The sequence below is a fragment of the Gorilla gorilla genome, chromosome 7 (genome assembly GCF_029281585.2).
Source record: "Gorilla gorilla gorilla isolate KB3781 chromosome 7, NHGRI_mGorGor1-v2.1_pri, whole genome shotgun sequence".
NCBI lineage: Eukaryota > Metazoa > Chordata > Mammalia > Primates > Hominidae > Gorilla > Gorilla gorilla.
Genome location: NC_073231.2, coordinates 8,099,193 through 8,127,061, shown reverse-complemented (window position 1 = coordinate 8,127,061; position 27,869 = coordinate 8,099,193). Strand labels below are relative to the sequence as shown.

General features: G+C 39.7%; 1 protein-coding gene across 2 annotated transcripts in view; it reads left to right on the top strand.

Annotated features, from left to right (window-relative positions):
• The window catches only part of CSMD1 (CUB and Sushi multiple domains 1), a 2,071,408-nt gene that overhangs the window by 1,242,925 nt on the left and 800,614 nt on the right, over nt 1-27,869 (top strand). For both annotated transcript variants that reach the window (XM_055349528.2, XM_055349527.2), the window contains exon 6: nt 8,676-8,788. In XM_055349528.2, the coding sequence (XP_055205503.2) occupies nt 8,676-8,788 (113 nt within the window). The remainder of the gene's footprint in view (nt 1-8,675; nt 8,789-27,869) is intronic.

The window sequence follows — 27,869 nt, the reverse complement described above, 5'->3', positions numbered from 1 at the left end:
GCAGCACGATTATACCTTCCACAGACAAGAGTGGCTTAGGGCCAAGTCATGGCCTTCCCGTGTTATGGCTACATGGCTGTGATACCAAGTGGAGTTACACGCCTGTGCTACAGACTTGCTGAGTCACAGAGGATACAAACATCCTACCTCAGCCTGTCTGACCAAAGCACAGCCATGTGCCTTATACCAAGGGATTACTATTTTGAAAATGTCTGCAAAGGGTAAGTCTGGCGTGTCAGGAGAGGGCATAGCCAAGGAGGAGCTGCCTGATCTTAGAGATCAGGGCGGGCTTCCCTGAGAATGCGACACATGATCTGAAATTTAAAGAAGGGGCAGAAATGACCAGGCAGGTGCAGAGTAGGTGGGATGCAGGGCAGATATTTCTGCTGATCTCCAGGTAAGGGACAGCGCATGGGATGATCTGAGTCAGGAGGGCACATGGGGCTTTGCATGGCGCCCTGCATGAAGTCTGCTGTCTCTGGGTGTAGAACACAGGGGATGGGGGCGGTGTGCACCTGAGGAGGCTGGAAAGCAGAATGAGCCAAGCTGGAGTGAGTGGGAGGGCTCAGGAGACTAGAAATTATTTTTTCATTAAAAAAATTGACTATAGGAGGGCAAAAGGAAAAAACTAAAGGCCGTGGCTAGAGTCGCAGGAGTGGATGATGTCACCAAGAGGGACGCTTATGGCCACTGGTGTGGAGCATGATAGTGCCTCAGAGAGTGCTCCCAGGAAAAAGAGAGCCAGAGGGAGAAAAATCATTGTCAGGGAGAGAGAAGCCCTTTGCCAGAGACAATCATGAGTGCTGTGCCGGGTGGAAGAAATGACTTGTAGAAAGTGGTAATTTTGGCTGGGCATTGTTGCTGAAGCCTGTAATCCTAGCACTTTAGGAGGCCTAGGCAGATGGATCACCTGAGATCAGAAGTTTGAGACCAGCCTGGCCAAAATGGTGAAACCTCATCTCTACTAAAAATACAAAAATTAGCCAGGTGTGGTGGTTTGTGCCTATAATCCCAGATACTCAGCAGTCTGAGGCAGGAGAATGGCTTGAACCTGGTGGAGAGAGGATGCAGTCAGCTGAGATCATGTCATTTCACTCCAGCCTGGGTGAAAGGGTGAAACTGCATCTCAAAAAAAAAAAAAAAATGGTAGTTTTGATTAAACAACTGTTGAATGAAAACTCTTCTGTGGTACAGTTTTAAATATACCATATGGGTGTTTTTATTTTATTTTGTTTCATAGTTGGTTGTTTTTCCCCAGATAGTATATATGTGTGCATAAAACTTTTGAATTAAATTTCTAGAAATATTGGTAACTATGTAAGTATGTGTATGTGCATGTATACATATATATTTGTGTCTGGGTATTATTGTGTTTATTTGTATGTGTGTATACAGACACACATAGACCTTCTTTTAACTGTTTTTCATGTTCTTGCAAGATGAGAGTTCATTGTCACTTTTCCTAATCTCCAAAATAAGACTTGGAACAGTTGTATAAACTCAAAACATGTTCATGAGAGAACTGATTTCACTTACAATGTGAATAACAGCCAATTCAAAACATAACATGTCAGGAACTCTCTGTTTGATCAGATTGTTCTATTTAATTTTGACAAAACAGAGATAATGAAACACCACGGTACAAATCATTTGGATTGCATGTCCACAAAATGCAAAAAAAAAAGCACATCTTTTATATGGCTTTCTCCCCAAATTGACACAAAACTGGTCTCCTCCAAGTAATAGGTTTATTAAATTTCTTAGTCCCACTGTGAGCAGAGATCATTTAAAGCCTCTCCCAATAACAGTAATGCTTTCTGGCTTCTGAGTCATCATAAAGAGATTTAACTGCAGAGGAACCCCCAGACATTTCTCTGATGATTTTCTAAAGACATAAGAAATCTGGCTTAATGTAAGAGAAGTACTCAAACAAAGCAATATCCAAAACCATTAGCATTTCCAAACGCATTTTAGAAAATTATCCCCATAAATTGACTCTTCATTTTTCAAGTCACATACCCGAAATGCATGAGTCATACATACAGAGTGCTGTAAAATGTTAGAACAATGTGTTTAGCCCTTATATCCCATCTGAGAAAAGGAGGCTGAGGGAGCTTACATGAAAGAATGAGTAGGAGTGTGTTATAAATAGAATCCTAAAATGTATGGTACAATTATTTGGAGAAAATGAAACAGACTGGCCTGTTCTATTTAAGCTCAAAGGAGGTCGTCGTAACTGTAAGGATCCCATGAGTCCTCCATTTATTTTAACTCTTAGCAGAAGCAAAACCCAGTTGAATCCTCTGAAAGAAATGAATTTGGCAATGCTTTGAATTGCTTACTTTGGTATTCTTAGGGGAAAAAAGTGAGAACAACCAATTCCTTTTGCCATCTCTAAAAGAGCTGTCCAACATTCCCACTGAATGGCTTTGTGGGTTTCCTGACCTAGCTTGAGATGCTCCAGAAATAGGGCATGTAAAAATTCCCTTAAGAAGACCCTTTCTCAGCCTGTTACTCTGTTACTCTTTTTCTCACTTCTCAACCCCCTTGTTTTTTAAGCCCCGATATCCCTGACCTGGCAAGCTCCACTTGATTTCACCAGGCGTGTGTCCTGTGTTTCTGGACATCAGGAGAGAAAATGGTCAGTGCGCTCTGAATTAATGCAGGAAGACATTGGTTGATCACAACCATTATTTCCCCATTCCTCATTTTTTTTTTTTTGAGACAGTCTCTCAGTCACCCAGGCTAGAGTGCAACAGTGCAATCTCCGGCTCACTGCAACCTCTGCCTCTCAGGTTCAAACAATTCTCCTGCCTCATCTTCCCGAGTAGCTGGGATTACAAGAGTCTGCCACCATGCCTGGCTAATTTTTTTTTTTTTTTTTTTTTTTTTTTTTTTGGTATTTTTAGTAGAGGTGGTGTTTCACCATATTGCTCAGGTTGGTTTCGAACTCCTGACCTCAGGTGGTCCACTGACCTTGGCCTCCCAAATTGCTGAAATTACAGGTGTGAGCCACTGCGCCTGGCACCCTATTCTCTTTTAGAGGTTTCTACTTTGAATCTTGTCTCTGTTCGTGCCAATTTTCCAACATTTGCCCCATAATCTCTTTCATTTTCCAAACTATTTGTTTATTAGAAAACCAAATCCAGCAGACTTGAAAGAAGTGTGGCTAACAGTTGTAGAAGACTTCCAGGAAACCTCACTCCAACAGTGGGAGATCTTCAATCACTGGTCATTTTAGAAAGGGTTTAAACTGCCTGGATTCACTAAGGTTATGAATAGATAAGAATTGTGTCACATTCTACCATATTTTGTTTTCTGTCCTTTTCCTCAGGATCATTCTAGATCATTCTGATTAACAGGCCGTATTTCTGTTTTGGTCTTTTTAAGCCACTTTATGGAGTTATGGTTGACATATAAAAACTATACATATTTAACGTATACATCTCAACAGGAGATTTGCTTTCTGTTGCCACCATAACAAATTAACACAAATACAATGACTTAAACCAACACGTGTTTATTATGTTCAGTAAATAGATTAGAAATCTCACATCTACAATCAAGGTGTCAGCTGGGCTGTGTTGCTCTCTGGAGACTCTATGGGAAAAGGCGTTTGTTTGCGTTTCCAGTTATAAAGGTATCAGCAGCTTTCTTGTCAGCCAAGAGGGTGAAGCCCTCAATGCATCACTCTGACCTTTGTCCGCAGGCTCTTCTACCTGGAACCTTCTCCTCCTGCCTCTGTCTTCCACTTTAAGGATTTTTTTCATTACATTGGGCCCACTCAATAATCCAGTATAATCTCCCCATCCCAAGCTCAGTAAGCGCATTGTTCTGCAAAGTCCCCATGAGCCATGTCAGGTGACACATTGACAGTCTCCAGAGAGCAGGACCTCGGGGCTTGGGTGTCTGTCTGTAGGAGGTATGATTCTACCTCACACGAAGCCATTCAGTTGAATTCTCTTCTTCTAAATCTTCACTGAAACACCAAGTTATTAGAGAGTTCACAATTTCACCTAATTTGTATGGTAATCATCTTCCTTTAAATTACGTACTTTGTAATGAAGAAACAATTGAGTTTATAGCATCAACTTTGTGTCAGATGAGAGCTATAAGATTAGCTCCTGGCCCTGTAGACAGCGATAGAATAACACACAGTTCTAAGGCCAAGTCTTATGTAGAACAACCCCCGTTCCCAAACAAACAACCAAAACAGGAAGTGAACATTTGTGTAACTGTCAAGGCCAAATCAAGAGCAACCCCCTTTCCCAAACAAACAACAAAAGGCTATGAAGCTTTGTTTAACGCAAAAGGTCAAATCAGGAAATTCATGTACAAAAATCGACTTCGGGGTACAATTCATTTGAGTGGCTTCATCATGGAAAATGGATTGTATAATCGGTCTAAAGGCCTCACCCTTGCTTCTCTATAAAAGGAATCTGTGCAGGGCTGAGAGTGATGGCTCACGCCTGTAACGCTAGCACTCTGGGAAGATGATGGGGTTGGACCACCTGAGGTCAGGAGTTTGAGACCAGCCTGGACAAAATGGTGAAATCCCATCTCTACTAAATATACAAAAATTAGCCAGGTGTGGTAGCGGGTGCCTGTAATCCCAGCTACTCAGGAGGCTGAGGCAGGAGAATCACTTGAACCTGGGAGGCAGAGGTTGCAGGGAGCTGCGATTGTGCCAGTGCACTCCAGCCTGGGTGACAGAGCAAGACTGTCAAAAATAAAAGGAATTTGTGCAGGACTTATGCATTTTTTTTTAAACCTGAATTACCCTAGGCTGCTATGAATCATCTAATTATCTTCCAGCTCAGTGTTTTTGTTGTTGGTTTGTTTGTTTGTTTGTTTTTTGAGATGAAGTCTCGCTCTTGTCACCCAGGCTGGAGTGTGATGGTGTGATCTCAGCTCACTGCAACCTCTGCCTCCCAGGTTCAAGCAATTCTCTTGCCTCAGCCTCCCGAGTATCTAGGATTACCGGGGCCTGCCACCGTGCCCAGCTAAGTAGAGACAGGGTTTCACCATGTTGGCCAGGCTTGTCTCGAACTCCTGACCTCAGGTGATCCACCCACCTTGGCATCCCAAAGTGCCGGGATTACAGGCATGAGCCACTGCGCTGGGCCTGTTTTTACAAATCGCCTCATATATACTAGAGAAGGGGTCAGCAAACTAGTACCTGCAGGCCAAATCTGGCCCATCAGCTAAGAGTGGCTTTCACATTGTTAAGTGATTGAAAAAATACAATCAAAAAGTAACTATTTTGTGACACAAAAAAATTATATAAAATTAAAATCTCAGTGTCTGTTAATAAAGTGTTATTGGAACACAACCACTGCCATTCTATGGCTCCTTGCCAAGTACACCTGCAAAGTTGAACAGTTTCCAACAAAGACCATGTGTCCCATAAAGCCTGAAATACGTACTCCCTGGCCCTTTACAGAAATATCCTGTTGACTGACACAAAACTATCATTGTTCTGAGTAGGTATTTGGAAGTACAGATGAGAGTAAAGAGGGGATGTGGGTGTAGGTGGTGGTAGAGAGGAGATTTATTTGTGATCATTATTAACGTAGGCATGCAAATAAAGTGCAATTCCAGGCTGGCACAGTGGTTCACGCCTGTAATCCCAGCACTTTGAGAGGCAAAGGTGAGAGGATTTCTTGAGGCTGTGAGTTCAAGACCAGTCTGGACAACATGGTGAGACCCCCAGTCTCTACAAAAAATTAAAAGATTACAAAACTATCCAGATATGGTATGCACATATAGCCCCAGCTACTCCAGAGGTTGAGGCAGTCGGATGGCTTGAGCCCAGGAGTTGGAGACTGCTGTGAGCTGTGATTGCACCACTGTACTCCAGCCTGGGTGAAAGAGAAAGACACTGTCTCAAGAAAAAAAAAAAAAAATTCCACCTGGTTTTTGCAGTCAGAACCATTAATAAGTAATACGAGTGAGAAAATATATATGTTCAAAGCAACAACAGAACAAGCATTGATCGCCGTTGTGAAAAGTTTAGCAAGTACATGCAGCTTCCTGCATTCACTGATCTTTTGTATCCATAGTCTTCTATCACCGTATGAAATGGAAACTTACAGGGGGTTGAATACTTATCAGTGCAGTATTTTGAGGGCTTTGGATACTATTAGCTATGTATATATTTTACATTAGGATAGTATCTGATGTGGAAAAGGTAGGCTTGCTTCTGTGCTTAATTTCATTGTATATCTATGTGTTTGTAGTTTTTAAATTTTCTATGTTTGCATTTAACATTTTTTGTATGTGATATTTGTGTGTATAAAAATAATTATTGTGATTTTTAATATACAAAGAAACTAATGAATTTTTTTTTTTTTGAGAAGGAGTCTCACTGTGTTGCCCAGTCTGGAGTGCAGTGGCGCGATCTCGGCTCACTGCAAGCTCCGCCTCCCAGGTTCACGCCATTCTCCTGCCTCAGCCTCCTGAGTAGCTGGGAGTACAGGCATCCGCCACCACGCCCGGCTAATTTTTTGTATTTTTAGTAGAGGCAGGGTTTCACCGTTGCCATGATGGTGTCGATCTCCTGACCTCTTGATCCACCTGCCTCGGCCTCCCAAAGTGCTGGGATTACAGGTGTGAGCCACTGCGTCCGGCCACAATGATTTTTTAAAGTACCTGTAAGTTCAGTAAGTACAGGTGAGCTGGACAGGCTTTGGGGTTTTTGAATCCAGTTTTTTAGACATTCTCCGTATTAGGCAAATAAGTATGTGGCCTATAGAATTTGTAACATAATCTCATCAGAAAAATAAAAAAAGGTGATTAAATATGCCTTGGAGTCAGCTGTGTACAGCTGTCACCAGCCAGTACTACATAAATCCAAGCAAAGAGGCAAATCTGAGCAGTGCATTTCTCTTACAGAAGATTATTTCAAACAGTGGCATAAACACTGTTGCAATTGGTTACAGTCAAGGTTTGGCTTTTAACTTAAAGTGGATCCTGTACATTTTTAAACCTGAGAGTGGGAATAGAGCACCCTGACATCAGAAAGCTTGACTATGTATTTCATCTGGTGCTGCTTCTTCCAGGTAATAGAATAAGTAGGGAAATGCTCTCTACACAGGTGACCCATTTCGTAGGAAATCCTCTGTGTAGAAATCAGGTCCTCAGCTTTACCAAGCAGCTGCGGCGCTCACAGGCAGGCCCACATGCAGCACCACAGTTCAAGTTCCTGCTAAAAGCAATTTGCTTAAACCCTTACAGATTATCTACACTAATAAGCATCATTTTGAAAATAGATTTTGTTACCAAGATGCAAAATAACTATTTAGTGCACAACCACTTGTAGAGCACATGGAGAATGTGCTTCAGGTACATTTACATGTGCATCTCTATCATCTTTCGACCCTTGATATGGGTATTTTCGTGCCCAGTTTATACAATGGGAAACAGAGGTTCATAAACATGATCCACCTGTAGTGCTTCACGCAGTACAAAGTCGAGCCAGCACGCAATCCTGTATCAGAAGCATCCTAATCCAGTGATGCTTATGCCACTGAAAAACTAAATGTGTCCCTTGCGCCTCTAACGGGCAGGAGCTTTAATATCTTGGAATGCTTTTATTCCTTAGTAAGCACACAAGGTTTTCAGTAGTAAGAAATAAAACACATGATTGTTTCTGACAACTAAACTGCACGTTGTAAAGTGAACTGGATATTTTAAACAGCTTAACCAGAAATTGATTGCATCTTATTTTTAAAAGATGAATGCACTGCTTTCTTAAAACATAATTTTATTCCATTTCAAATCTCTTTTGCAGTTCTTGTCATCAATCTCATAAATGGTCCTCTTCTTTACTTTGGTAGGAAAGGCCCAGGTTCTTAGTCCTGCAAATGGGATGCTGGGAATATAGCTTGTTACCAACCATGAGAAACAGTTTGCTGGCATCTACTTCAGGTTAAATAGAATTCCTAAGTCTTTTGGCAGGGCGCCGTGGCTCACGGTTGTAATCCTAGCATTTTGGAAGGCCAAGGCAGGCAGATCACCTGAGGTCACAAGTTCGAAACCAGCCTGGCCAACACGGCAAAACCTTGTCTCTAGTAAAAATGCAAAAAATAGCCAGGCACGATGGTGCATGCCTGTAATCCCAGCTACTCAGGAGGCTGAGGGAGGAGAATCGCTTGAACCCAGGAGGCGGAGGTTGCAGTGAGCCGAGATCGCACCACCTGCACTCCAGCCTGGACGATACAGTGAGACTCCGTCCCAAAATAAATAAATAAATAAATAAATAAATAAATAAATAAATAAATAAATACTTACTAAGTCTTCAAATTGTGAAAGACAGAATTTTATCATTTGCCTATTTCTTTTCCTTTTTTCTGATTCATTGTGATTAAGATCCTGATGAAAAGAACTAAGAGATCAAAAGAATACCTTCTCCTGCATTCACCGTTAATAAAGGAGAATGAAAGTATCAAATATTTTTGAAAATATTCATTTCATCAAGGGATTTAGCATTTATGTTTGGGCAAAGATAAAATTATCTTGATCATTTTAAGGTTCAAAGTCAGTTAATACATGGCTTCTGTTTTAAGCATCTCAAGATGAAGGGTTTAAGTAATCGGATTTTAAAGCGGGTTTGATATAGGACATTTGCTCTGTTGGTTTACAAGGGAGATTTTTTTCCTCTCTCTCTTCTCTAGGCTAACTGGCATGAACCTCCCCTCTCCAGTTATCAGTAGCAAGAATTGGCTGCGACTCCATTTCACCTCTGACAGCAACCACCGACGCAAAGGATTTAACGCTCAGTTCCAAGGTAAGGATGCTCCATCTTATAAGAAAAAAAAAAAAAAACAAGAGCGTAATATATTTTGATTCTTTCTAGCCATGAAATTTTAGGAGTTAGATAGATAAATAGCTTGAAAATGGTTTCTAATTCCTTTATTCACAGTTATCTTTGGAAATCATATAAGCAACAGCTGGCAACTTATTAGTAAAGCTATATCACTATCACAGTATACAGGATATGTATAGTTTCTTGATACACTGGAACAATTGCTAAGTTTTAATCAATAGCTATTTATTATCATTGATTTTAATTATTAGGCACCTAATCTGTAAATATCCACCGCAGTTTGGCTGTTGTATTTACATTCATGTTAAGCATGCTATAGCATATAGGTTGCATGAAAATGCAGAAAAAGCGTTGTAATATCGCTTTTAATCCTAAAAGGTCTTCACACCACGTACATGCCTGATTCAGTAATTTACACACAATGAACCTTAAAAGAAAGATTCTGGATTTCCTGCAGCTGAGCAAAATGGGGAGTCTGTAGTCAGTAGGACAGAGCTTGGTAATGAAATGTTCTTTTTTTCCCTGGTTTCTAAGCTTTATACCTAGATCATATTGTATCATTTCCTGTATGTTTCTAATAATGAGTAATCCTTATTAATACAGCAAAAAACTATTCAATTTATTAAGCAGTCTCCTAAAAACCATACCACTTCGATTTCCAAGTTAAAATAACATGACTGTGCTTGAAAATAATGGACCTTCCCAATCAAACTGCCTAAGCTTTCCCCACATTGTGACGATGAGAACGTTGACCCCATTAAGGTAGCATTCCCTGAACACCTGCCATGTGCCAGAGAGGACACCAAGCCCTGCAGTGCCAGAGAAATTACAGCATCCTCCATGCTCCAGGAACTAGTAGGTCACGGAGACAGTTTGCAGTTTGTAAATACCTCCCATGAAAGTCAGAATGCAAAGGGAACTCATTATAGCTCCTGCTGGAGATTTTAATAATTTTTCAACAAACCGGTCTAAATATCTCTTATCTTACACATTTTAAAATCCATAATGCTTTCATTGTTTACTTCAGAATGACCAGTAGAGAAACAAGGGTCAGTTGCGGGGAATGACATGCAGAGGGTGCTGAGAAGCACACATTGGAACCAGCAGTCTTTATTTGCCACCCAGTCCCTGGGGCACATGATGTACGCAGAACTTCCTGCCTCAGAATCCAGGGGCAAATTCATTTCAACAAAATATGTTTTTTTTTTTGCCGAGTGGGGAGTGGGTGGCAGTGGACAGAGTCTTGCTCTGTTGTCTGGGCTGGAGTGCAGTGGTGCAATCTTGCCTCACTGCACCCTCCACCTCCTGGGCTCAAGTGATTCTCCTGTCTCAGCCTCCCGAGTAGCTGGGAATACAGGTACAGACCACCACACCCGGCTAATTTTGTATTTTTAGTAGAGATGGGGTTTCGCCATGTTGGCCAGGCTGGTCTTGAACTCCTGACCTCAGATGATCTGCCTGCCTCGGCCTCCCAAAGTGCTGGGGTTACAGGTGTGAGCCACCATACCCAGCGCCAAAATATCTTCTAGACTTCATCAGGAATATTATCCATCTCAGATTGCCTTCTGATGTTGCCAGAAGGTTCTTAGCTTGATCTTCTTTGGTTGCAAAGAAGCTGCCCTGAAATTTTATTAGAGTGAAACTAATGTGCTTTCCCTTCACCTGGAGCCAGGCCAGGCCGATCCTCCTTTTCCATACCTGCCCATATCTGCCGTTATCTTGTGACTGTCATATTCTGTGGCTGCAGTTAGAATGGAGTAAAGGTGGGACGGACGTGTTGGCGGTGGGAGGTGGGCGCACACCCAGCCTGGGTGGGTGTGAATGAGGGAGACTCCATGTGGTCTGGTAGAGAAATTCTGTCCGCACTTTCTCTTCAGTGATCCTTATCTATGGATATGTCCATCCCGTTCCTGATTTAACATAACCGTAAGTCAGTATTTACAAGGCCAATGGACTGATCCTATAGTCAGTTAGGTTGATTAACAGATTTGTCTCTAAAATGTTAATTGATCTTTTTCTAGAGCTCTCAATAATTGAACAACAGTGAACTAAAGAAAAATTTCTAAGTGTTTGTTTCTCAAACCTGATCAGTGAACTTGGCATTTGTATCTGTAATTGAAAGAAAGGTTAAAAATGGAATATCAACTTTGAAACTGCTCCAAGATCATAGATATAAGAAACTCATTGGTTGGCAGAAAATAGCAATCACTTAGATGTATCAGACATTAATTTTAAAAGTTAAAAAAATACATAATTAATAAAAGTATTATATAGAGTATATAAATTATATAAACAATAAAACTACATTATAGAATTAAACTGTACGTATGTTATACACAGTTCATTCTTATATATATTATAGAAGCATAAATTATAATTACATAATTTATATATTGTATAATATATGCTTAATTATATATTTAAGTATAAACATTTATATATATAAACTGTATGTAGTTATATTTAATTAAATTTATTGTATTATATAACAAATATATAAATAATTTATATATAGTTGTATAAGTGTGTTCATATATATATATACACACACACACATACTTCAATTGTATATATAAGGAGACAGGAGTCAAAAACTTGGCATTTAATTCTAAAATGGTCAAAAGGTATGAAGGTATCAGGAGAGGTAAGCCTGGCTTAACAGTAATGCATTGGGAAAGATTTCAAGGCTGACTTTAAAGTTCAGCTCCAAGACAACACGGTACAAGGAAGTTACCTTTTTTTCATTAGCACATGGTCCTCATTGAACAGGGGACTTCATGCTTAAAACCACATTTAGGCAGACTGCCTGTGGAAGGTTAGGTTCAGTACTAGACACCACCCTCGGAAGAAGAAGAAGGACCAGAGAGAGGAAGACGACAAGACCCATCAGAAGGAGGATGTGAGGAAGCTTAGATGGCGCATGGTGGACAGTACACAGAAAGGCACTACAATTATTTTTCTGGATCCAGAGGGCAGAACTGTTACCAAGCAATGGAAGCTCCAGTATGGTTGCTGTTGCTGATTCTAGAACAAACCTAAGGACCGCTGGAGACAGAGCAACAGCTTAGGATGAGATGGGCCCTTCTCAGAGTCCCTGCCAGCCACCCAGTGGCAGCCCCTCTACACGGGGCTGTCCTGGTTTTTTGCAAGTAAGATCATCAAGTTTGTTCCTTCAGAGGGCAAATGTGAAACCTTCTGTCATGCAGGGAAAACATTTGTTCAGCTGAATCTTCCCTCTTGTCTATGCCAAGACTGAAAAGCATGAAGCCCAAATTGTATTGTACTTTTTATCTCAACTAAATACATTAAAGAAGGAAAACCTGATATTATTTGTGCCAACAAAAATTGCAAAACAAAAAAAAAAGCATAGTCGATTGATATTTGGGGACTAATAAGACAACAATAATAATAATAGTGAAAACTTACATAATGTAAAAATTATTGTGTTATTTTCATCTTTCCAAATGTTGTCAAACAACTTGAATTATATATATCATATTTAACCTGAATCATATATATATGATATATATAAGATATAAATATATATATATATAAAATGGAGAAGAACATTTTAAAAAGAGCATACATTTTTATGCTTGGCATATATTTTAATCTTTTTAACACTATTGTAGTCACGTTTATCATTTATGTTCATTTGTAAGAGAACAAAAATTCCATCAGTGTTACTTGGATTGATATGATTGCAGATGGTTTGGAATTCCTAAGAAACCCTTTGTGGTTTGTAGCCTTCCTCATATTCAATGCCTCCCCAGCCCAAAGCAACTAAAACAAACAGCTTGAAATTCCAAATTTTAAAACATAAAGAACACAATAATGACTATATTTTTTGCACTATTGGTAGAAATCTGAATTGATATGACCGTTTTAGAAAACTGTTTTACCATCAAGCTGAACATCAGAAATATTTCAGGCATGCGTCCAACAGAAATGAGTAGCTACACACAATAGGTACAGAGAATGTCCCCAGGAGATGCGAGCACCATTGTCAACCACTGCGAACCACCTAAATGTTCATTAACCATAGAAGTAATAAACAAACATGGAAAGAGAGAAACTACCTCTACATGTAACGACATGGGTGACTCTCACATACAATATTTTGTGAAAGGAAAAAAAAAACATAAACCGTATGATTCGTTTATATGAAATCAGCCCCCTGGTGGTCTCTTTCTATGAGAAACTGCTTTGTTATCCAGCGTATGATGCTTGGACAGAGTTGTGTAACTTCTCAAAAACAAATAATATATTCTTTTTAACTTGGTGCTTTTCTTGGTCAAATAAATGACAACCAACATAAAATATTCTTTCTACTCTTCCCTTATATTTTTAACTTTCATCTCCAAATTCTTTATTCTTGGAGTCTTACACTTTCTTCTTTGACTTTCACCTCTGCAATCATATAATCGAGTCATGCCAGAAGCAGTAGTAAGGTTGATTGACAAGTAAAACTGTTCTACAGTTGCTACCCTTAAAATCTATTCGATTTAAAATAACATTGTGAACAAAAGAAGTAGAAAATGCAGGGGAAAAACCCACAATATATTTGCAATATCTACTGTATATATTGGGCTCTGGTTGAATGATAGATTTATGCAGGACACATTATTTCTTTAAATCAGCTGAAAATTTAGCCCATTCTTTATATGTTGCCTCCATCATTAATTATAATTAAATAAGTGCCTTGTTAGCACAATCCATCATCTAGACGTTTTCAATGTCTACAAGATAAATTTTTTGAAAATATATTAATCTTGAACCATGAGGGCCCCCTCACTGCTAAATAGCCATCTAAGTGTTGGGCTCCAGTTTTACACACATTTACCTGGCTGTTTATAAAATTACAATTTTCACAAAATGAAATTCCCATTGATTTTCTGTAACTGATAAATCATCATGAAAGTAAGTGTTTGTAATAAAATTCCAATTTTTATAGGGAACATTCATCTCATAAATCAAGGGAAACCCTGACAGTGGCGATAAAGCTTGTGTTGACACAAATAATTAGCTTGTTTTTCGGTTATAGTTTCCTATAACTATTGATTTTCCCTTTTAATTAAAATGAAGACCTTTATACCAGATGAAGACTTTCATGTTATTAGAAAGGCATTTTGAGTTATTGAAAGCCCCATGTTCCCAGGTTAATATTAATTTGGATAAAATGTATGCATTCCGCGTTCTCCAATGCTCACATTTTCTGAGATTTGAAATGCAGTTTCCAGAGCTCTATCTAGGACTCTACCTGGATTCTGGTGGTATACATGGTTGTCTCTCCTTTTAAAACAGTGTAAAAATAATAACAACCATTATCTAGAACCTGGAAAGTGCTCAGTTACATTTAGTGGAAGGAATGGAGGAAGTCAAGTGCTCCTATTCCCCTCAAGGCTCCACGGACCTGCTCTGCAGAGTGTCTAGAAACCTCCACATGGGCCTCCTGCCTGTTTCTATGGCAGTGGTCCTCCCTTGCTTTCTTGTATTTGAGGGAACTATTAGGTAGGTATGGACGCATGAAGTATTTTTTCTATCAAAATAAATTAGTGAAATATGTTATAACCTCTAAATAATTCTTAAAACCACTAAACCTCCATGAAAAAAATAGTTTTTAATAATATAACTCATTCAAATCAGAAACACGTAATCACTTTTCCTAAATATCTACTTTAATTTCTCTCAGAACCAAAGATTCTTGTAAAGTCTCAATGGCATAAGTTTTAACATTTTGGAAAAAGTGTCCATCTATGGGTTCCAAGCGACTGACTCTTATTCTGCACTTTTCATTAAGTACTTATGATTAGCCAGTACCCCTTCTGCCTGTGTGTCTTGCTACCTTGTTTTATAAAATAGAAATAATCACGTCCGCCTTGGAGAACCATGGTGGACTTCTAGTCAAAAGGAAGAAAAGTGGGACAAGGGTTTTTTCTAGGGCTGGGAAGTGGGAGGGAGCTCGCCACAATGAGGACCTTCCTCAGACTCAGTGCCTCCCCAGCCCAAAGCAACTAAAACAAACAGCTTGAAATTCCAAATTTGAAAACATAAAGAACACAACAATGACTTTTTTTTTGCACTATTGGTGGAAATCTGAATTGATACGACCGTTTTAGAAAACTGTTTTACCATCAAGCTGATCATAAGAAACATTTCAGGCACGTGTCCAACAGAAATGAGCAGCTACGCACAACAGGTACAGAGAACGTCCAGAGGAGAAGCAAGCGCTATTGTCAACCACTGAGAATCACCTAAATGTTCATTAACCATAGAAGTAATAAACAAACTTGGAAAGAGACAAACTACCTCTACATGTAACGACATGGATGAGTCTCACATACAATATTTCGTGAAAGGAAAAAAAACAAACGTATGATTTGTTTATATGAAAAACAGGAATTTGCGAAGCTGTGTGTTCGCATGGATGACCATTAGTAAAAAAGAATACTGTCTACATAATATTTCTGTTAAAAAAAAGTGTTTTCAAAGATGATCAGAACAATGTTTTCAAAGATGATCAGAACAATCTCTTCCAAAGAAAATGATGGATTGTTTAGAATTTGCTTGCAAATGGGGCCACACAAAATTACCTAGAGAATCCCTCCTGGATGCCATGGGGTTATTGGATGGCAGAACGGAAAGAAGCTTCAACTCTCATGCGAGAAATGGAGAGATTAAGGGCTGTGGCTCTAATCACACAGCTTGCAAATGGCAGAACCAGGATGTGAGTACAGGCTGCTGTGCTCTTGGCTTCATGTCAGTCTTTACAACTGTGTTTCTCCACCGACTTGTCATACTGCTCCCACTGCTTACCATCAGAACAAGTTTTAGTTGAGGGGTGGTGGATAGTGAGTTATTTTTATGAAATAAAATTCCTAACGAAAGGAGGAACATTTTCGGATAGCTATAATTTAGTCACAGCTTTATTTCTCAGACTGGCCTATTCCAGGCAGAAAGCTGACAGGCCACTGTCCTGACCCACTGTACTCAGTCCTCTTGGGCTGGCCATGTAATGACAATTTCTTAGCCCCACCCTATTGACCTTCAGCAAAGAAGATAAAGCAGGCATGATTATTTTGTTTCTCTCGGTGTATTAAAAAGTCATAAAGGTAAAAATTCTTTCTGAACAGCTTTTGGGTATCTGGTAAGGATAGGAGAAATACACTTAAATTTTAGTTGTAATTATTTTGAGTAGATATTGGGGATAATTTCTTACTAATGTTGAAACAAGAGAATAAATTTAAGAAAGATATGAAATATTATTCATCAGAGATGTTAAATTAATGAACAAAAATGCCCCACAGACTAATGGAATACATGAACATTTGAGTTCATGCCAGAATTTTCATTCATTGCACTTTCATGTATTGATTTATTTTAAAGTTGTGTGTCTGAAATATTAATGCACGACAAATGTTTACTGTTATATATAAAACCACCTTAAATCCTTCCTTTCTCTAAACTTTGAAATGTGGTTGACACTGGATAATTGGGTGCCAACAATGGTATCCAGTAAATCACAGCTATTTAAAACAGATTAATACTTGGCAGTAACTGGTAGATTTTAAGTTCTTATGCTTGAAGAATAAAGTTCAGGTAGGTTATCAATCCCTTTGTAAATTGTTTTCCTGCAGTTTATATTTTTGTGATGTGGAGGAAGAACTTATTCTGGCTTTCAGCATATCAGTCCTAAACTGCTCTTCTTTTCAGCGTATCAGCCCTGAACTGCTCTTATTCTTCATGTTCTCTGACTCATGCAGGCAATATCGTTGGCCAAATCTTCAGACAATGTTTCATGTTTATTTGCTAAATGTCCATCTGTACATCTTGTAGGTAGCGGTGTGCTTTGGAACGGTAAGCATGATTGTGTCTACTGTACATGTTAGGAAGTTGTCCACCAAAGTCTTCAGCATTTACATTGACCAACTAGTCATGAAGTCTGGCCTTTCCCCCCTGGCCTGCTGCTGTGACCAGGTTGGCGAGCTGCTGTAGTGACTGCTCCCCAAGCAATTACCTACATGATAATGTGGGGAAACCACAGATCAATCACAGCTGTAGGGAAATCAGGACCCCTTCAAAGGCACAGGTTACATTGCTTGTTATCTTAAATGATCTGAATCAGGCTTCTGAAATTGAATGGCGGAGCTGTTGCTTAATGAAATAAGGAATCTATTCTGAGGAGGATAATGTCCTTACTCCAGCAGCTGCCTGACTTCCCTAGGGATTTATGCCCCTTGTGAAAAGACAAATGCTTCAGAGTCTCAGTGGAGTGCTCAGAATGAATCCAGAGATGAGTTCCAAAATGGTTGAGGAGCAATTGTAGCAAAAGATGAATGTGGCAACCACTGAAAATTGTGATGATTAGATCCTGGGCGAGTTTCCTCTTGTACACGTGCAGAACCTGGTTTCCTCAGACTGTCAGATTATGTCAAGTTGGCATTTACTCACCTGTTTGTAAGGCCTTTCTTTGTCAGAGCAATTTTGAAGAATTGTCTCAGAGGGTTCCCTCCTTCTGGTCAACTCAGTCTCAGTGGTGGTTTTTAAAGGCTCATGAGATTCCAACCAGGTTCTTGCAGAGCTGACCATCATGTTCTTTCCTGTTGTGAAGGTGGCATATTCTCCTCCAGGGGAGCCTTGTAGTTAACTTTTGACCATGGCATAGTCTACAATTTACTACCCCAAAAAATATAACAGAGAAATGATAGAGTTCAAAATGGTTTTTCATAGATATTTTGAAATTTGTTTTGAAAGTAATAAGAGCTTTGCTTTCTCAAGACACATATCTAGGGCTACAATTCAGCCTGTATGTCCATAATGGTTGTTAACATGTTGAATTATTTGCATCAGTTGATAAATATTCACTGCCCAGAGAATCCTAAGAGCCTCCCAGGCCCAGCTACTCTAGGCTTTACTACAAAAGGCCTCAGCCCTGTCCTCAGTAAAGCCCTTAGAAAGCTCAGTCTGCTTCAGGCCCACTCAGCTAAAGCGCTCAGCATGTTTGAACGTCATCCCTTACTCTATCTGTGATGAGCATTTATCAAACTTAATGTTCAGTTCCATAGATATATGAAACAAAATAAATATGAATGTCATTAATTCTAGAGAAATATACACCAAGTCTTGAGAGTACCTACATTACCCTAATGCTGTAAGTCACTGAGTCTTCATTTCTTAGCCCAGACTATATTTCATGTTTATTTGCTACCTGTCTGTAGGCGTCGCTTGTAGATAGCATGTGCTTTGGAACTTCAAGCATTACAATGTACACTGCACATGTTAAGCTGTCCACCACAGTCATCCACATTTACATTGACAAACTAGTCATGGGAGTCTGACATGAAAATAAAGAAATGAATCTTTGGATCTATTTTATTTATTTATTTATTTTTGCCTCCAAAAAAGTTTAGAAGTCCTAGTTAAAATCTAGTTTCCTAGACTTTTTTCCTGGTTAAAATCTTTCTATGGAATAAAACCTCATGTAATTCGTTAACCTGGGTTCCAAATCTGGTCCTGCTATGCCCTGTTTAGAAATCACTGGAAGCCCACAGGGTATGACAGGCAGAGTAGATGCTCCCCATGCTGTGTCCCCGTCCGCCTTTTCAAGCTCATCTTTTAATCTGTTTTCCAGACTCCCCATGCTCCTGTTGCAAACACCTGCTGCGGCTTGAACACATCATCCCTGCCCTGAACTCCCCCTCCCGCCAGAACTTCCATGCCCTTGTCAATCCAGAAAAGTGACGAGACAAGTCTCAATCATTTCAGGAGGTTTATTTGCCAAAGGGAAGGATGCGTGCTGGGGAGACAGGTCTATGTCCTGTTCGGAAGAGGATTGTGAGGGCTCCACATTTAAAGGGGAAAGGGCAGGATATTGAGAAATACACAATTTTCATGTAACAGGGGGTAGGGGAAGATAATCATTCATGCCTCTGTCTGGGTCAGTGATTCTCCAATTTTTTATGTAAGGTGACAAAGACAAATGGTGCAGAGGAAAAGGCAGGGAATCTGGATTTTACGTACGATAACACAGACGAAATTGGTTAGACGAGGAAGCCGATATGCATTTGTGTCTGGTGGGCAAGGGAGTGACGACAGCTGTAAAGATAAACTTATCAATTTACATTGCCATGGCGAAATTTTAACAGAAACACCTGGGAGTAACGATCTTACAGCTCACTAGGAATGTCTTTATGGGAAAAAATATGGGGAAGTGTGGAGCTTTTCATCTTGTAGTCACCTCATTTAGGAACCAAAAAGGGGAAGGAAGATTTTTGAGACCTAGTTCCCAGCTTGACTTTTCCCTTTGACTTAATGAGTTTGAGGTCCCAAGATTTAATTTTCTTTTACACCCTGCAACCAGACTTGTTTATTTCCATTATTCTTTTTGAAGAAACTTTTTCCAGTCTTCTAAGTCAATATCAGTTACTTATTCAGAAGTCCGCACGTGATACTTATTCTTTTGTAACACCATCCTAATATCACACTATTCCATGCAATGCAGTTTTATGTGTGGACGGCAAATTATCTATTTTTCTAAAGAGCAAAAGCAGCAAGTTGTTTGTTGCTTCCAGCATCCAGCAAAGCCATCTCCAGAGAGGAAGAATTCACTTCATGTTCCTTGAATAACTCCTGGAATATTTCAATGCCTGAGCAAAATAAAACCACAGAAAAAGGGCAGAACACTCTGCGTTCATGAAAAGAGTCGTGTGGCACAGTAGAGAGATGCTGGCTTTTGGAGCCTGAAGACCTTCATGACACTGAGCAAGTCTCTCAGTTCCTTTAAAGGTTCGTTTATGCAGCAGTGAGGTGGAGCTAAGCACAGCCGCCATACAGGTACCATGGCGGTCAAGTGAGACAAGTGTGCTAGGCGTATGTTCCAAGGGTGGCGTGGATTTTACTGCTTCCACTAGTTGTGTAGTCTGTGCCTTGTGGTCTCCTGTCAAGAAGATGCGTGCGACATGAGGCTGCTCAGCGCATTCGCACGGAAATACTCTGTTATCCATTGCAGTCATAACACATTTAGAAATGCAGAAGTAACTCTTCACAGGGAAGAAGTTGGGTCTCCTTATATGAGGAGTTCTCTGTTTGTTTTTTGTTGTTGCTGTTGCTGTTGTTTTTGTTTCGTTTTGTTTTGTTTTTGTTTTTTTTCTTCTCTCTCTCTCTCTCTGATCCTATGCAAGCTTCTCAGGTGATTAAACTGGAGTGCTGACTCTGAGTGTAGGTGTATGGGAGAGACGTCCTTCAGGACGAGCAGAAGGAAAACTGGACCTGGGCACGTCCTAGGGTGAAGCACTAATGGCCCGGGGCAGAGGCAATGCGTCACTTTCTTCACCATGTCCACAGGCAGGTTTATTTTATTTTCAGTGCAGTGCCAACTATCCATCAGAAATGTTTTTAAAAATGTATAAATCATAGACTGCAGGCCTATTGTAAGCATTAGATAGAGGAGCACAATTAAAAATTGACTGACTGTTTATGCAGGAGTTTACAATTTTACTTAGAGTTCTTGAAAAATATTCGGGTCAGATTCGCCACTGAAATGTTAATGTAAGTTATGGACTGTCTCCCTGGATACCAGATTTCATAAACATTTGTATGAACTTTATGTTTACCTGAAATCTTAGGGGTAATAAAATGTCAAGGTGAGAATTAAGTCTATCTATAGAACATCCAGATTGGAATAATCACTTCTCCTTAATGGTGGGCTATAAAAGACTCACTTTACAGAAAGGCGATAGAAGTGACTAGGTGGATAGACAAATAGACTGATGGACAGGATTTCTCATCAGCAGAGCCAGGTGCTCCAGGATGTGAGGCAAGAATGTACTGAATGAGTGTGAAGCTGGGAAGAAAAGGAGAGAATTCCAGCCTCGAAAGGCAATTTGCAGGGTTAAAAAAAAATGAAGATTCTTTGGAAAAAGTGGAATTAGATTTGCCATTTGTGGGAAATAATTATGAAAAAGTAGGTTTGGGCCAGAATATGATTCACATGGTAAGGAATTGGAACTTTTACCTTTGGTCCACAAGAGTTTGCTAAAGCCGACTTGAGCAGATTTGAAAAAGAAAGGGTAGAAGGGCCATGGAGGGTCATAGAGAAATGGGCATATTCCCACAAATAAATTCAACCACCACTGGGTACTTTCTTCTTTCTCAGTAAGAGTGCGCACTCAGAAGGGGGAAATTTAGTGTAGTGTTTATTTCCCAGTTAGAAGTTTAGAAATCCTTATTACTTTTCAGTTTTGCTAGAAGTTATCTGTCTGCACTATTTGCACTGAATAATTCAGGTTCTAACAAACAGTTAATCTTGAAGTCAAAAAATGCATATCATATATGGATAGAAATAAATGTGCCTACTAAAAACTGTAAAACAAACGGAAATGGGAAGTACATTTTACTTGGTAAATATGTAAAATTGCTACTCCCTCTGTCATGATGTAGGTACACAAAATGATTAACTTCAGAAGCTGGATGGGATAACCTGGCCCCATATGCCATCTTGTGATACATTCCCCTTCGGTCTCCCCTCTCACTGTCAAACTTCTTGAAAGGGAAGCTGCAAACCTCTTTAACCATTTAGCCTCTGACCTACTAAACTCTACCGCATGGAGTCATACCTCCTCTACCTTCTTCTTCTGTATGTTTTTTTTTTTTTTTTTTTTTTTTTTTTAAGATGGAGTCTTGCTCTGTTGCCTGGGCTGGACTGCAGTAGCGTGATCTCAGCTCACCGCAACCTCCATCTCCCAGCTTCAAGTGATTCTCCTGCCTCAAACTCCGAGTAGCTGGGATCACAGGCACGTATCACCACACCTGGCTAATTTTTGTATTTTTAGTAGAAACGGAGTTTCACAATGTTGGCCAGGCTGGTCTGGAACTCCTGACCTGAGGTGATCCGTCCACCTTGGCCTCGAAAGTGCTGGGGTTACAGGTGTGAGCCACCACCTCTGGCCCCCTCTATCTTCTTCTGATCCCAGTTTCCTCCCACCCCTGGGCACAGAAGCTGAGTAGGGCTCTGCCTCATCCTCTCTGCTATACTCTCCTCCACTGGGCAGTCTGTTGCCTGCATAGCCTCCCTAAGCTGATGCTCAAGGTAAACACAGTGATTTTTCATTTCACTTTTTCCTTTGCTTTCCTTTGTGGAACTAGGTACCAAGTCTTTTAGACTCTTCGTTTGCAGTTTGTTTTGTTTGCTTCGACTCCTCTTCCCCAATACATCTTGTAAAATCTGCATCCCAGGTCCCTACACTTGTCTCTTTACCAGCATCAAATCACACTACCTCAGCCCCTGCTCATCCTCCTTCCTGTGTGTGCCATATAACTTTCCCTGTGGCAGAAATCCTTCTCCTTTCCGTCTGTATATCACATCCGTCGGTGAACCCTCGTCTGAGTATTTTACCGCAGAAGGATGTCTCCCACTTCTGAGTTCTCCTGCAAAAGTCTACCTATTTTTCTGTACCAGCCATTTGGCTCTTATTCAGCATTGCATTTTATCATCAGTTATACTTTAAATTTGTGCTGCCCAATGAAAGGAAGGCAGATCATTTGAGTTCAGGAGTTCGAGACCAGCCTGTCCAACATGGTGAAACCCCATCTCTACTAAAAATACAAAAATTAGCTGGGCATGTTGGCAGGTGCCTGCAGTGCCAGCAACTTAGGAGGCTGAGGCAGGAGACTCACTTGAACCTGGGAGGCGGGGGTTGCAGTGAGCCTAGATCATGCTATTGCACTCCAGCCTGGAGGACAAGAGTGAAACTCCATCTCAAAAAGAAAAATAAAATAAAATTCTGTAAAATGAATACCTTTGTTGCATCTTTTACTCTATGAAAAACAGCATATTGTAAGTGGCTACCAATTTTATTAGTATTTCGATGACACCCAGAAGAGTCCAAGACAATTTTAATGATAGGGATCATGAAGGAGAATCGAACTCTGGCATTAGTTTCTCTGTAATTTTTAGAGAAAATGTCCTCATTGCTTGAAGGCTGCAACCAGCATTATTTACTGGAGATTCTTCAACTTCTCTGCTTTTTTAATTGTCCTGAATGGAAAATGTCTGCATTCTTTGTTACTAACAAAATTGAATTTTTTTTTTACATTTTTCCATTGATCTCAGCTGACTGTAGCATCTGTTGCTATTTTTGTGATAACTGTGGATCAATAGTTTAAAACTTACAATACCCATTATGCCATTCAAAGTCATTTCAGTATCCCTTATTCAAAACTCTTAAATGATTTGCGATTTTTGCTCAGGAAGTCCTATTTTCAGTCAATTCTTTTGAAATAAAGTTATAGCAGAGGATTCTTCAGGGGTGCATTTATTGGATGCAATAAATGCAAAGCTTTTTTGACTTGTTCCGGTGGTTGTTACCTTCACACTTTATTATACCGAATCCAAAATGTGCATGTCTTTACGTTTTAGTATCTCCAACAAAAGGGTCATTGATTTGGCCGTATTTTGTCTTTGTCCTCTCTGTGTGGTGCATAAAATATTGCCACAGCTCACAGTCAGCCTGTGTTAGGTTTGATGAAGTGCCGTAATAATACTGGTTGATGTGCTTTTAGACATTTCTCATTTCCTGGACAAGCAGACCCTCTGTTTATATCACCCAGTTCTTTGCTGCTCTCCCTCCTCAGAACCCTCGTGCAGTTCTAGGACCTTCTCCCACCCGGGCCACATGCCTTTCCCAAGGTGAAGAACAACGACATTCAGAAGAAAGTAAAAGAGGGGTGGCCGGGCGCGGTGGCTCACGCCTGTAATCCTAGCACTTTGGGAGGCTGAGGCGGGCAGATCTTGAGGTCAGGAGATCGAGACCATCCTGGCTAATGCGGTGAAACCCCATGTCTATTAAAAATACAAAAAAAAAAAAATTAGCTGGGCATGGTGGCGGGTGCCTGTAGTCGCAGCTACTAAGGAGGCTGGGCAGGAGCATGGCGTGAACCCAGAAGGTGGAGCTTGCAGTGAGCTGAGATCAGGCCACTGCACTCCAGCCTGGGTGACAGAGTGAGACTTCGTCTCAAAAAATTAAAAAAAAAGGAAAAGAGGGGCAAGGAAAAATTACTGGGGTCCTAAGCGAGCTAAGATTTGCGTTGATTAAACTTGTAATATAAATAAGATACAGTCCAAAAGTAATATCATACCATGTGGTACAATCTTACAACACAGGAATTTAAACATTAACAGATTTCCCTATGAACTGTAAATGTTCAGCACAGAAAGCCCTTTTGAGAGACTTAACATGTTAGTTTTCAAAAAGTTAAGCATTCCCAGATTTCATCAGCATTCCTTTTTTTCAATTGACGTGTAATAATTATACATATTTGTGGAATACAGAGAGATATTTTGAAACATAATATGTGTGGTGATCAAACCAGAGTAATTAACAGGTTCATCACTTCAAACATTGATTATTTCTCTGTGTTGGGAACATTCTAAATCCTCTCTTCTAACTATTTGTAAACGTGTAATAAGTGGTTAATTACAGTCACACTGTGGTGCCGTAGAACACTAGAACAGATTCATCCTCTCTAGCTGTAATTTTGTCTTCTTTCTAAAGACAATCTACAGCTTTGTCAGAAGTTTCAAAGGATGAGAACAGAATGCCTGGGACAAAAGTTTGAGGACAGGAGTGGGGATTGCATTCCTTATAGCATCCGGCATGCATCAGATACTTTAACTGCAAACATTGTTGAAACTTACAGTTAACTCTGATCTAAATAAAATTTAAACTTATAGAATAAAACCCCACTATTTTGAAATTAAACCTGTGTCAGGTGAAATGTAAAAAGATAACTAGAAAACAGAAAAAAGAAAGGCATACTTACAATATAACAATATGTATCTCTGAATTGCTCATGTCTAAAGTTGGAACACACCTTTTTGTGCATGCAAATATGCCCATTAACCAACGACAGAGGGAAGACCATGGAGGCCTTACAGATTTCGAGACTAGGAATGAAATATGAATGTGGTAATAAGTAACGGTTGTTGATGCCTATTTTAGATGAAGAGAAACATGTTGTCACGTGTGTGAGCATATCTGTATACTGCACCCAGTTGACTGAGGTTGTTTTATTTTACGTTACTCTGAATTTATCTTTCAAATTAGGGTTGGTGACCACAGGGTGGCACCTTCCATGTGTCTGTGTGCATTCAGTAGAAAGACCTGTTATCTAAGCCCTGTCTAAGGCATGTCTTCTCTTGGTCCCCTCAGTGGTGACTGCTGCCACCTGAGGATGTTTGCCATCCCCGTGACAAGAGCACAGAGCCCTGAAAAGGGAAGGGCATTCATGTTTGGTGGCAGGACCAGTATTTGCTTTTCTGATCACCAGGATCAAAACTGTAACTTAAATTATGTATTCACTGCACATATGAGCTTCAAGTCATTTTCCGCCAAAATTGAAATAAATAAAAGGTGTGATAACCACCATGCATATTTTATGAGAAGAATGTACAATTGTAGTTATTTTTGCCAGGCCCCAATGCCTGTATGCATTGTACGATGTATTGAAATATGCAAAATACACATACAAATATCTAAGACTTCTCTTCCTGCCACTGTGATAGTCGCTATTTTCTGTTAGGGCTCTCTTGCTTTTTAAGTAACATAAAATTCACAACTTCATATAATTTATTTCTGTGCTTATTAAATGTATAGATCAAAGGGCATATATTGTTATTATACATATCTACTAAATGTATTTAGTAAATAAAAGTGTATGTTAGAGCCCACACAATGCTAATGGAAAGAGACTATAGTAATCATTTACATTAGTGTTTGAAACTTACAGACACCAGAAAGGGAGACGTGGCCCCTTTTCACTTTATTGGTTTGTCACTGCATTCTTCTGCAATTTATTACAAGTAATTTAGTTGTTTCTTTTAAGAATTTCCCTTGACAGTTATCTACCTTTAGAACACAAGCAAGTCAGAGTTTGAGGGAATTCTCCCTTGGCAAAGACTAAATAAGGCTGAGTTAACATTAAATGGGTTATGTTTTGGTAGTTTTAAATACTACCATCTTGGCTATTTTTGTTTTTCTGCTTTGATTTCAGACGATTTCATGCAAGTATGGGAGCTTAAATGAATGTGGTCAGAGAATCTTTAATTAAATATCACTGCCTCAATTTGGAAGTCAGAAACGCGAAGACAAGAAATTGTAATTGATTTTCCTGGTCAGTGTGGATTGTTGGGGCAACCAAGGTAGCTTAAAAAAAGCTTAGTTACTGAGAGGGTGATCTCTCTTGACAGTGTTTTAAATGACATAAGAGGAAATATACTACTCTGTGCAAGGAGATTGGTAAAAAGAAACCAGTAACAGTGTAACTAAAAAATGTTCAACAGAGAAATTTTTCAACAGAGAGCAAGATGATGGCATTTAACAATTAATTTTTCTGTAACTTTAATTCTAAAATAATTTCCATTTCTTTATCAGTAAAAGCATTATAGAAATAAGGATTGCACAATGAAGAATGTGACTGAGAAAGGAAGGTCACATTAGGAATGTGAGGTTTGTGGTTAGCTGTCTTTGCCTCCTGAAGGAAGTCACATCAATTTACTTTAGCAAGATAAACTTATAGGCCATTACTACTAATTGGCTTATCTCTAGAAAGCAAAAAATCAATGATAATTTCTCCCGATAGTCATTGTTTGTGATTAGGGTAGGAAATGCAATTTTTATTAAACTAATTGTCTCTGTTCCATTTAAGATTAAAATATAATATGGGACTATTGTAGTTACATGACTGTAATATAAATGAACACTGACTTTCACATCCGCTTAAAGCACTTTGTAATTGGACCTAATCATGTAACCACAGTCATGTGCTGAATGTCACCTGTGTATCAGATCCTGGGAAGAAATGACAGGAGGTAGGGGAGAGGGCTCAGGGAGAAAGCTTACCCAGAATGCTTCACGCAGAATGTTCTGGTAGGATGTACACAGCACCTTCTACATGCCAGGCATGGCTTTCACCCATTCATATGTAGACATATGTAACATCCCAACAGCCTCACAAAACAGGGCCTATTTATGCCACTCCCACTTTGCAGATGAGGATCTGAGGCAATGCCACACAGCTAATGAGTGGTAAAGGTGAATTTGAAGCCAGGCAGTGTGAAGCAGGTGTGTCCTTATCCACAGCTCCATTCTGCAGAAGCTGAGTCAGGCCAGGTCGCAAGTGATGGAAGACCTGGGGCATGAGAAAGATTCACTCTGCCATTGCCTGGTGTTGCAGGAGCCAGGGCCTGGGAGCTACGGTGAGGCAGGTGGTAGACACACTCTAAATGATATTTTACTCATGTGGTCCATACCAGTGATCCCAGCAATTTGGGAAGGTGAGGTGGGAGGATCACTTCAGCCCAAGATTTTGAGACAAGCCTGGACCACGTAGTGAGACCACATTGCTACAATTTTTTTTTTTTTACATTAGCCATGCATGGTGGTGATTTGCACCTGTGTCTCAGCTTCTTGGAAGGCTGAGGTAGGAGAATCACTTGAGCCCAGGAGGTGGAGGCTGCAGTGAGTCGTGTTTGCCCCACTGCACTCTAGCCTGGGTGACACAGTGAGACCCTGTCAAAACAAAACAAAACAAAACAAAAAAATACACACACACACAAATGTTGAGTGAGAATCAAATTGTGTTAATACACATAGAATATGATTAGATGCAGATGTAATGCGATTACAGGGTTTTATGAGTACTAAAAAGATTTAATGTATGTAAACTGCATACAACAGTGTTGGAAACATAGAATTTGTATTATTAATCTCCTTCACACCTGCTTTAGGTAGTTCTTTGTATTTCTATTCCCTCTATTTTTTTAATCCACCGTACTTATTCCCACTGAAAACCATGTATTTTACCCATTTACCTGTCTACTGTTTATATTCTTTCCCTAGAAAGAAAGCTCTAGGAGGGTATAATTTTTGTCTGTTTTATTTACAACTCTATGTCATATATTTAGAAAAATGCTAGGCATAAATTAGGAAATCAATGCATATTTTCAAAATGAACACTGATAGAAAGTGTAATTGGCAAGATTAGC